The sequence below is a fragment of the Lygodium microphyllum genome, chromosome 3 (assembly GCF_053477565.2).
Source record: "Lygodium microphyllum isolate KBCC chromosome 3, Lygodium_microphyllum_v1.1.10, whole genome shotgun sequence".
Classification (NCBI taxonomy): Eukaryota; Viridiplantae; Streptophyta; class Polypodiopsida; order Schizaeales; family Lygodiaceae; genus Lygodium; species Lygodium microphyllum.
This window is the reverse complement of record NC_141137.1, coordinates 171,153,688-171,165,133: the sequence shown is the minus strand read 5'-3', so window position 1 is coordinate 171,165,133 and position 11,446 is coordinate 171,153,688. Positions and strand designations below refer to the sequence as shown.

At 39.0% G+C, this 11,446-nt stretch overlaps 1 protein-coding gene across 1 annotated transcript; it reads left to right on the top strand.

The window, feature by feature from the left end:
* Positions 1-8,802: 8,802 nt before the first annotated feature.
* Positions 8,803-11,129, top strand: LOC148039175 (homer protein). The gene is made up of 4 exons (XM_087675070.1): positions 8,803-8,941; positions 9,110-9,567; positions 9,683-10,067; positions 10,207-11,129. The coding sequence occupies exons 2-4, from the start codon at positions 9,127-9,129 to the stop codon at positions 10,392-10,394; spliced, it is 1,014 nt and encodes a 337-aa protein (XP_087531196.1). The 5' UTR covers positions 8,803-8,941; positions 9,110-9,126; the 3' UTR covers positions 10,395-11,129.
* The last annotated feature ends 317 nt before the right edge of the window (positions 11,130-11,446 follow it).

The following is an 11,446-nucleotide window of genomic DNA, read 5'->3' as shown; positions in this document are numbered from 1 at the left end:
AATGAAAGGCTTACCATGATAGCTTCATCAAGTACATAGAATTCAAGGAAGGTGACCTAGTCATCACATATGATTCACGCTTTAGTGAGTTTCCAAGGAAGCTCCAACAATGTTAGATGGGCCCCTACAAGGCACTCATTGTCAACCCTAACGGCTTTGCTATCCAAGTGCAAGCCATCAATGCCTTTGATAATACCTTCTTAATTAATGGTTACCTACATGAAGAAGTATTACCCTCCCAGGGGATCCTAACAATCACAGTAGATAGATTCTTTATCTCTTGGGCATCGCTCCTTACTACTTCTCATGTTGTTATTGATAGCTATCATTCTCATCCTAATGAGGTGGCATTATTCTTTTAGCCCCTTACCTCCACCTCTTTCCTCTATTCGGTTACCCTCCTATTCAATCCAAGCGACGTGGTGAGGTTGGTTCTGATCTATAGTGTTTTGCCATTTACCTTAAAAAAATTTTAAAAAAAGATTATGAGAGAAAATGACTTCGGTCCCTATCATGTTGACTTGCTCTTTGAGAAAAGGTGGAGATACCCTCGGGAATAGGGCAAAGAAAAGAAAAAAATTTGAAAAAAAAAACAAATAATAAGAATTGTTATGTGAGAAAAGGAAGAAATTCCCTGTCATAACAGGCCTCATTCTAAGAAAATGTGGCAAACACCTTGGATGGGAAGCTAGGTATGGAAAAGGTGGCAACACCTCGCAGTCCAGAGCAGTTGACTCCTCTGTTAAAATCCCCAGGATGCAGTCTCAAAGCTGCCCCCTTGGTGTGTTGTGTTCTATGCTTTGACAATTGCATTTAACCCCTACAACAGATAACCTCTCCTACATACAATTCAAGTTCCTGATCTATTGGCTACCTCTCTAGATACTCCCCTTCATTGGGGTCAACACTATTTGACATCATCGACAAGACAAACCTTGAGTCCATTCTCATCTTCTTAATCAAACCTATTTGTAACATTAAAGGTAGCCTCAAAATCCACTTGTATATTTTTTTACTTGTTGTGTGTAAGATTCAACCTCCATAATAGACCCATTCGATCTCAAGGCCTTGAGTGAACTAGCCTCCTCTGAGATGTCTTTTGGAGTCCTTTTTCCTTGCATGCATGGAACACACATAGCAAAGAACAAATGGATTCATACTCAAAATGTTGAAATGAAGCTCAGATGTCCTTCTCCCTCAGACCTTCATCACCCAAGAGGAGTCTAATGTACTCATTTTGTCCCATTTTATTATTAGAACTAATAAGACCCAGTGGATCATAACATCAAGATTGATTATGTGTGTGAAAGTTTTGTACTACTTTAGATCAATTTCATGCCTTGAATTTTAAACCAATGGCACAATTTGTAAATTTTTCTTCTCACTAAGCAAGCACACCGCATGTTAAAGGTCAAAGATTAGGCTAACAACGTCTTGCATTTTTGTTTAAATTGCAACTAGTTGTAGCAAATAACACCTATGAAATGAATAACAAATTTTGGAAACTTTTAATAAATTGTGAAAGCTATATAACTCATGACAAAAACTAGACATTTTTGGATACACTCTAATTTTGGCTCAAAAATTCCTTCCATGCATTTGTAAGAGGTCGATGAGAAGACACTCTTAGAATCAAATAAATATTAGGCCTCTCTCCCATCTTACGTGGGAGTAAATCATGCACTCTAAACCAAGAGAAACAATATTTTTTGGAAAAATAAAAAATTTAACCATCAAAAATTTTCTTTTTTGTTCTAGCTTTAGTATTTACCTCTAGTTCTACCAATCCCAAAAAAGCCTCTCTCCCTCCCTCCCTCCCTCCCTCCCTCCCTCTCTCTCTATGCATGTGTGTATGGGCATTCAGGTATACATTCAAGGTAGTAGGGGTCGTCCACTTTGTGGTGGTAACAAGGGTTGTTTGCTTTTGCAGATGCCATAGCTAAAGCTTCTATTGCACTATGTTTGAATGTGTGTATCATGTAAGGGATTATTCTTTATCATTTATGCTTAAGAGAGGGCCATTTTCTCTCTCAGTTGCATGTGTGGCAAATGAAGTGTTGCAAAGCAGAACATGTGGTAAATCTAGCAAATAAAATCTCAATCATAAACAAAGAATTTAGTGAAAAAATCTAATAAATCAAACATCTCAATTATTAAATACAAACAACATTATAATGCATAAGAAGATTTGAATAACTCAATAGATTGAGAAAGACAAGAGAAAAACACACGATTGGGCCCAACCTCCCCCATGGCAAAAGCCATGGTTTTTCATCCTTAATTATATATTATAGTTTTACATGGATATCTACATACATATCTACTTGGTGTGGAGCATTCTATTGCTAAATGCCCAAAACCATGACATTTCCCACACCAACTATTGGATGGTGGAGGTGTGGGATTCCTTTGACTAGATGCTTCAATTGATCCTATCTCACTAACAAGATGGCTAACATTATAAACGCCCTTCACATTGGGATTTACTTGAGCTAAAATCTATTTCTTCATATCTGCCAAAGATTTGGCTATTAGAATTACAAATGAAGTACAAATATCAATTGAAATACAGAGTTTTAAGAGTCGAGAGGTATCATGTAACATGTTGCAGTTAATGTAGAAAATTTTTGCTCTAAATCTTGATGTTTTGACATCACCGTCGCACCTAGAGCGTGCCAAAACTCCCAAAACAACTCTTGAAGCTCTGAATTTCGCTTCCAGATAAGGGAGAAACGAAAAAACTAAGTTTTCACCTTGTTATCCTGTTTTGCGCATAATCTTGTTGCTTTTATAAAGAAAGCTAGAAAACCCTTCTAAACTTAACCACATTAAGAAAATAACAAGTATTCCATAAAGAAAGCTTATTCAATAAAAGCATATCTTAAATCTCATATTCTAAAATAATATATATTTAAAAACAAATAAATTAATAGTACTAAGGACAATAATCTAATTATTACTAAAGAAATTTAAACTTATAACTTACAAATAGAGTAATAGTTTTAATAATAAAATTTACGCTTGGACTTATGCTAATGCCCAATGCTACCCAAAGCCACTACTGCCTGCTCTACACATCAACTGAAGCATTCACAATTGTTTATAAATAAAATAAACAAACAATAGTGAATACCTAGCAGTCTTTAGCTACAAAATAAATAAATAGGCTGAAACTATGTCCTAACTTTAATTTAATATGAGTACACTCTAAACTCATAAACGTTGTATTTTGCGGAATCACCCGATGTGGAGTCACCCACACGCACATTAAATTAACATGACGCTCGAAAAGGACAGGCGTCCCTGTCAACTTCAGCACAAGGAATCCACCTTATGTACAAGCCCCATCAAATAAATATAGTTTTACTAAATCCATCACAAAACCTCACGGAATCCATCGTGGAATAAAAAACTCACGGAATCCACTGTGGTCTCATGAAATCCACCGTGGAATATGCCTCCTAGCATCATGAAGGGCTTCACCCTCCCCACCCCATGTAGCCTCACAAGGAGCATGATTTTGTTGATCTTTGTACACTTCTCCTGCCCTAAACCTCATTACAAAATAGTTATTGGAACCATGTCTTTATAGTTGTCTACGAGTATGGTCTTCATTTGTTTGATCATTTCAAATTTTTAATCAATAATTGGAGACTTGGCTTCTTTGGACTTGCAAAAATAGTTGAAGAGCAACTAATCTTGATGAACTAAGCTTTCTTGTGTTTCCTCAAAATCATGTTGTGGCTCTAGGATCATCCCTCAAACAACCCTTGTATTGACTCAAACTCTAATAGAAACACGTGCTCCAATAACTAGAAATAATTGTTTTGCTTCTTTGATTATGGAATCGACCCATTCAAGGCTCTCCACTACAAAGAATGTATTGCAAGCAAAGCTTCCATAGAACATTCATAAAGCTTAGTTATCATGTGTAATCCCTTAATCTAGCTAGCACAAAAACAATAAGTCATGTGGTATAAGCATCTCCCCATCAATACACTCTTAATAGTAGTAAATCTAAAAAAGTCGTCCTTTGAAAACTATATAGAGCCAAGAATGGGGCTCAATTTCTCTACCTTTCTTATCAACCCCAATAGCAAGGAATGAGCTAGTTGAAGGTTAAGAAGCATACAAGGTCACAATATTTCTACATCCTCCATTAATTTTCATAAAGGTGTTACAAATGTATCAAGATCATGTGCTTCTCTTTCTTTTAATGAGACAATAAAAGGTACATTACATAATGTTGTTGCTATGGTTCTTATGGTTAAACCTCGATTGTGAACCAAGCTTGAGGTCTCAATCTGTATGGAATAGATCTATACAATCAAATATACTCCCATCTTGACAAAGAGTCTCTCCCTTTATACTCATAGTGCACCTCAATGTGCTTAGTACATACATGGAACACTGGATTCCATGCAACTAACAATGCACTCTAACTTTCAATGAAGGTAGTCGTGGCCTATGACTATCCATTACCCAAATCAACCAAGAGACATTTTAGTCAAACACACTCAATTGTATTTGTGAAAGTTTCATTGTACTTAGCTTCACAACTAGGTGGCCATAGTGAGCTACTTCTTGCTCAACCACAATATGCATGAGTTGCCAAGCATGAAGCAAGACCATTTATAGACGCAAGTATTATAACAACTAACTAGAATACAAGAAAGCATGTAAATCTGATGGTAATGATCCTCCCTTGGGATAGAGCAACCAAGGTTTTAAGTACCACTTAAGTAACAAAAGATCCATTTCACTACTTGAACTTAGTGCCTAGGCTATGCATAAACCTACTTATATGTGAGATGAAAAAGTGAACATCAATTACATTCCCTAAACATATACTCCCCCTGATTAGAACAAAGGGTGCCCACTTTACATTCTGACAAATTTTTAGCCATGCTTACAAATTTCTTGAAGCACAAAAACACTTCGGACTTTAGCTTTTAAACCATATATCCATGCATGCCAAGAGTTGTCATCAGTGAAAATCACGGAGTACAAGTAGTTGGTAAAAGATGTTATTTGCATTAGATCACAAAACATTATTGTGTACAAGCTCTAGTTTGAGAACAACTCTCACTAGATCATCTTTTGGAAATGAAACACATTGCATTTTACCCAATATGCAATCTTCACAAATGCATTTTCTAGGTGTCTCAAGAGTAGATGATGAAGACGCCATATCAGATTTAAGTAGACATAGCAAACTAGCAACATTTAGATGAACAAAACATGGATGCCAAAGTTTTGTATTTGAAACTATCTGCAAATCTATAACAACACATGCCATGTCTTCCACACATTCCCCATAGTTATTGAGCTTATATAGCCCATGGTATAGTGAACTAGATGTAATAATCATATCACCCATAAGGGAGATCATGAATTGTACATCTATCATCAACAAACTTTACAATCAAGACAATCTTCACAAGTGCAAAAATTGACACTTCAAATTCTTTTTTATCTTAGACACATAGAAAGCATTCCTAAGTGTGAAAGTACTACCATTAATAGTAGTCATCATAATTTTTATAACTCCTTTGACAATATAATATATAATGCTATCAAGAAATGTATTGCTAATGCCTAGTCATTTATTAGTAGCTTTGGGGACCCTATGCAAACTTGAGCTGCAAGATTGTTGTTGCTATTCGAAGTCATATGAACTATGGTAGGGGGCAATGTCGATAGAGAAGGAAGTTGTTCCTATTTGCAGTCAAGGTTTGCAATAGTCTTATTGTTATTGTTAGCATTGGCATTGGCATTCAGGATGAAATTACTCTTAATCTCATACAAGAGGTTGAGGCTTTTTTGGAAGCTCATGCAAACACCCAACTCAATAGTGCAAGAATTCACTCTTGAATTCAATGGTTCAAGGTAGGAAACTCTCCATCTCTAGTGTTCTTCAAAGCTATAAAGATGAAGAAATCCTAGGACACCATTCTAGAAGTAGTAGATGGTGATGGAGTCAAACACGAAGGAGATAAGAAGATTGATGCTATGCTTTCCAATTTTCTCTCTAGCATTGTTAGTTTGGATTCCATTATGGAGAAAGATTATTATGATATAGCTTTGCTTTTTTTGGAATGAATGCCCACAATCATCTCTCCATCTAGGATTGCCTTACTAGATAGGCCATTTTCCAAAGATGCTCCTTCAAAATGCCCACAATCATCTCTCCATCTAGGATTGACTTCCTAGATAGGCCATTTTCTAAAGATGCTCCTTCATGTGGTCAATTGCACGGAAATGAATAAATTAATGGGAAAAGATGGCTTGTTCCAAGCATATTAGGACATTTGGCACAATGATTCGTCAAAGATGCTAAATGATGTGTGTAGACATGGGGAAAGGTTTGCTTAAGTCAATGCTAGGCTAATCAAGTTAATCCCCAAGTGTGCTAGAAGGATCTATTGCAAGGATTGGAGGCTTATAGCTCTAGTTAATGTTGCCTATAAGGTGCTTATGAAGGCTTTGACTTGCAAAGTCAAGAGCATTTTGGTAGCTATCATACACAAAAAAGCGATTTGATTTTGTGTAAGGGTGAAAGATTCATGATGCCCCATCCTCAATCCAGTGGTGTCTATTGATCCTACCATCTCTCTAAAAAATGAGAAATTCATGTTGGTTAATGTTGATTTGAATAAGGCTTATGATAGGGTAAATTGGGACTTTATTTTGTTGACCCTAGCCAAAGTTGGGTTTGCCCTTATTTCTCTACATTAGTGAGGATCCCTTTTCTCTACTAATGCCTTAGCTTCTGTTTGTATTAATGGCTATTTTTAGGACTCCTCTCCCTTAAAGTGATTGGTAAGGCAAGGATGCCCCTTGGCTCTATTGTTATTTGCTCTTATATTTGATTCTTTACTTCATAATATGGATTTCTAGTGAAAAAAAAAACTGCTCAAAGGCCTCTCGTTTCCTAGTGGCTCTAGTTTTAATGAGCAAGTGTTTGTGGATGACAATGCTAATATTATACAAGAAGGGGAATCTAGCCTAGCTAACTTATTTAGTATGCATGAAGAATTTTGTGCAGTTTCATACTCTAAAGTCAACATTTTGAAGATTGAGGATTTTCACCTCCACTTCAAGGATGATGGCAACTTTCTACAGAAGTTGCATTTAAAGGATATTGGCCTAGAGAGAATTTTGAGATATTTGGGACGTCCTATTGGTATTGGTATCCAATCAAAGATTTGGAGATTTGCCTTGTTGTTTGAAAATATTAATGGCAAATTGGCACACTAGAACTCATTCTCTCTCTCCTTTGCTAGAAGGTTGATTGTGCTCTAATATATCCTTCAATCATTATGGTTCTTTGTGGCTTTAGCTTTTCCATTTGTAAGTCTACTTGGAAGAAGATTGAAAAGCTATTAAGTGATTTCCTTTAGTATAATGGGGACAAGAAGGTTTGGCATTCTATCAGTTGGCAACAAGTGACTTCAAGGAAGAAGCTCATAGGTTAGGGATTGCTAAACTATTTGATCATCCTCTCTCCTTTGCTACTAAACGGATGTGCAATTTGGAGGCCTCTCATCCATGGGCTATTTTTCATAGATGTTGGATCAATTCCTCTAAGATCTCAAGCATGGAGTTTTCTTGGTGGGATCGATTTATGGCCAAGTCACTACTTGTAAAATTTGACAATTGTGGACCACAAATGATATTACCCAAGGCCTAGTCTATTGTGTTACCTCAAGTGATATAGCCAATGGCTTGGTCTATTGACTTGTGGTCTCTCCATTTGGTGCAATTGTTTGCTAATTCAAGAAGGCCCATCATTAGTTTTTGTTAACTCCAAGCTCTCAAATGCCTTTTTTGATAAGGGTATCCAAGCTTGATGAGACCTGTGGGATCTTGGGTAGCTTGATTGATACCCTCCTAATGAGTTGATTCTTAAGTTTGGGTAGTCATTTGATGAGAGAGATAGGGTTGTATTGGCTCTACATGTTGCTAAAGAATATTGGCCTTCTTCTTCTAGGTTTGTGTTGCATTCCAATTTGAAAAATTATCAACTTACTGATATTCCTTTCCCTAAAATTAAGAGGAGAAATCATTGTGTTCCCACAATATGGATTCAAATGGTTGTAGATTATTGGAACTTGAAAGATCCTCATTGATCAATTGAAACAATGCAAAAGCCTATTAGGAAAGTCTGATTGGCTTCCCCCTTTCTTAGGATTAATTTATTTTGATGGAAGATTCTGATAAAGGAGGTATCTATGAGAGAAAGGTTGAGGAAACGGGCCCCATTTCCTTTGGTGTGCCCACTTTGTCATGTCAAGGAGAAGAGACTATTTATCATGTAATTTGGGAATGCAAATGTGTTAACCATTGTGGAAAATGTTCAAAACTTGCTATTGACTTCAAATTTTCATGATGATGCCACTTAGAAGCAAGCCCTCTTATTAGGAGTTAAAGATAGAATGAATGTAGCCTTTGTTCCCTTTTGGAGGGTCGAACAAAAAGCTTTTTAAAGGGGTTGCCTAGGCCCGTGTTAACTCGGTTGATAGATTTTGTGAGGTTTCTTCTTGGTGACTAAAAAGCGTTGGGCCATGAGCGGGGTGACTCAGCTCAGCCACCACCATAATATGTTATCTTGAAGTCGCACCATAGGTTGAAGGGGTGAAGGAATTTGGTGATAGAATTAATGAAGCACTGATGAGGATAATTCAGGGTGGGAAACTATTGTTAGAAAAAATTTCAGTTGGCTCTATGGATTTGGTTGACGAAAAGGTATGTTAGTGCAACGGACATCATCCAATCAAAAAGCCTCTATAGCCTTCACCCTGTTAGCATAGTCTCTTGGGAACCCTCTTTCTTGACGGTGGGAATAGGGTGAGTGTGGGTTGAAATTCACCCCGCTCACCTTACACCTCAACGAGTCCTGTGCTACCCCATGGTGCAACCTAGCTCTGAGAGTACTTGGGTAAGAGAGCTCCACTAGACCTGTTGTTTTGAAGCTAACTAGGCTAGTGCTAGTTGAGCACACTACCTAGTACCATGTACATAATAATACTCGCAAAAAAAATCGATATCATCTCCTTTGTTTGATATATTTCATATTTATGTGAATTTATCGTGTGTTGATGGCCAGTGTTAAATCAATTTATTATGCGAATCTGCTTGGCTCTGGTGATGGCTGCTCTGGCTACAGCTTCTTGCTTGCTACCGCCGGCCCTGCACGCTGCCGTGCTGCCTGGCTTGCGCCCCGGAGGATTGGCAGTAGCTTCAATAAGGCACAGATTGAAGGGCCGCGTAAGCAGGGATGATGGTGGTGCGGGCTCTGTCAACGATGACGACGGGGGCAAGTATGGTGAAGCAGGAAGCAGCAGCGGCAGCAGCAGGAAAACTACAGGAGAAGGTGAAAGTTTGACGCTGGAGGGAGAGTTGCAAAATGTCCTTGGAGACGATGATGCTGCTCTGTGGAAAGACCTGAATGCTGCCGCAGAGCGCGTCGCCAGAGCCCGGAAGGAGCTCGAAGCGCTCGAGGAGATGGAGCGGAGGGCTAGGGCTGATGATACCATGGACTTCATTGATGCCGCGAGCTCATTGGTACTTCTTCGCTCTCTCCCCTTTGTGGAAGCTTTTCTAGGGTTTTCTGCTGCTGGAAACAGCCTTGGAGCCTCGCGCTTATTGTTATCCTTCCTTCCCTGGTGGAGATGTCAAGGTCGCAGAATGCGAGCGAGAGGTGCTCTCGGCAGAAGCTGATGTCAAGCAAGCAGAGCGCGTACTGGTTCAGGCTCGTGCAGGAAGCAGTGCCTGGGGCAAATGGGACACAGAGATAGGCTCCATAATACAGGAGGACAGGGAGCGCATGGAGTCAGGCAAGGCAGCTGCCGTCTCTGCTTTGGCAGGGACTATGGCAAGCATTCCATGGTTCCTTGTCCATCCAACCTTACAGCAGAATGCTGCCTTAGAGCTATCCCTGAGTGCAGGCTTGGTGTTTGTGAGCTCTGCATTGTTCGGACTAACTTACCGCTATGCGATCAGGAGGGATCTTGGAAATACACAGCTAAAGTTTGGTTGTGTAGCAGCATTCGCCCTGGTGAGAGGTATGAAATGGTTGAATTTTTTTTAAAGGATGCATAGACAGTTCTGTGTGGTATCACTGCACATTCATGTACTGATGTACACATTGATGGTCCTGAGTTGTAGAGAAGCCTCTGACTTGCTATTTACATGTTGCTGTAGGACTTGGTCAAATTGATGCTCTGGGGCTACTGCTGTTGTTTGATACCCCTGGCAGTGCAGCACAAAAGCTGCTTCAAGCATGCTTCCTCGCAGGAGAGAGTTTTGTTGTGTTTGCCTTTGCAGGGGTTGCTTTAGAGTTCTGCTTCCGGCAAGGCTTAATAAGTCCGTTTCCTGTCAGAGGAGAATAAGGGATTGAGGAAGAGAACAGCAGCAGCATTTAGTTGTGCCAGGGTAGTGAGCGTTTTTAACTAGCACCATGTTGCATCAGTTGGAACAATCTGCAGTATTCAGTGACCATACTTGTTGATACTTCTTGGTTAGGGTAAGGAGCTTACTTCACATAATATAGAGATATGATTGGATTTCGAGCTCCAAAAAAAACGGATGGTACATAATGAGTGGAGATCCTCGGAACTGTTCCTGACCCTCGTTGGTCTTTTCATACTAGTCTTATGTAGGTTTGTTTGGGTCAGAATTCCAGTTGTATGTAGTGCTTCCTTTGAACTTATTGAAGCATGTCTGGGGAATTTGCTTGCTTCGAAAATACTGCACTAGCACTGCGATGCTGTGCTAGCAGGGTGCAATCCAATGAATGGTCACTGCAATACCAACATCAGGAGGCTTGTGGCGCGGCTGAAAATGGAGCCAACAGCAAAATAGGCCTTGTTATATTTTGGATCGATCCTTCACTGGATTGGCCAGCGCTCTAAATTTATTGAAATAATATATCAAACTCCATCCCAACTTTTTCACAAGCCAGGTAAGCAACTGAGACGACAGCTCAAATGAAGAATCCAAACTACCATGATCATGTACAATACATTCTTTATAGCTAGCTACTTTGTGACTGTTGCAACCATCAAAAGGAGACAATAACTGAGGCAAAATGATTGGAACGCTATGAAGCACAAGAAGCTTAAAAGGAGAGTACATAATAGAATGCGTTCGCTTAAGTTACTTGTTGATAAAAGAGAATACCTTCAAAGTTCTAGGGCTCTTGCTATGTGCCCCGAGATAAGGGCCAGCAAGTGATACGTCAAAAGGTCAGAATGCTTGGCGATTACCCGAATTAATAGTCTAGGATATTTGTCCAGATTAATGTGTTGATTGACATGTGAGATGCTCTAGTTCTCCTAGTTTCTAACACATAATAGCTCCACCGTCATGAAGCTAACAAACAATGCTTACGTTTCCCAATGCATGCTTGCATTATAGACTCTCAAGTGTTTCAGTCCTTTGC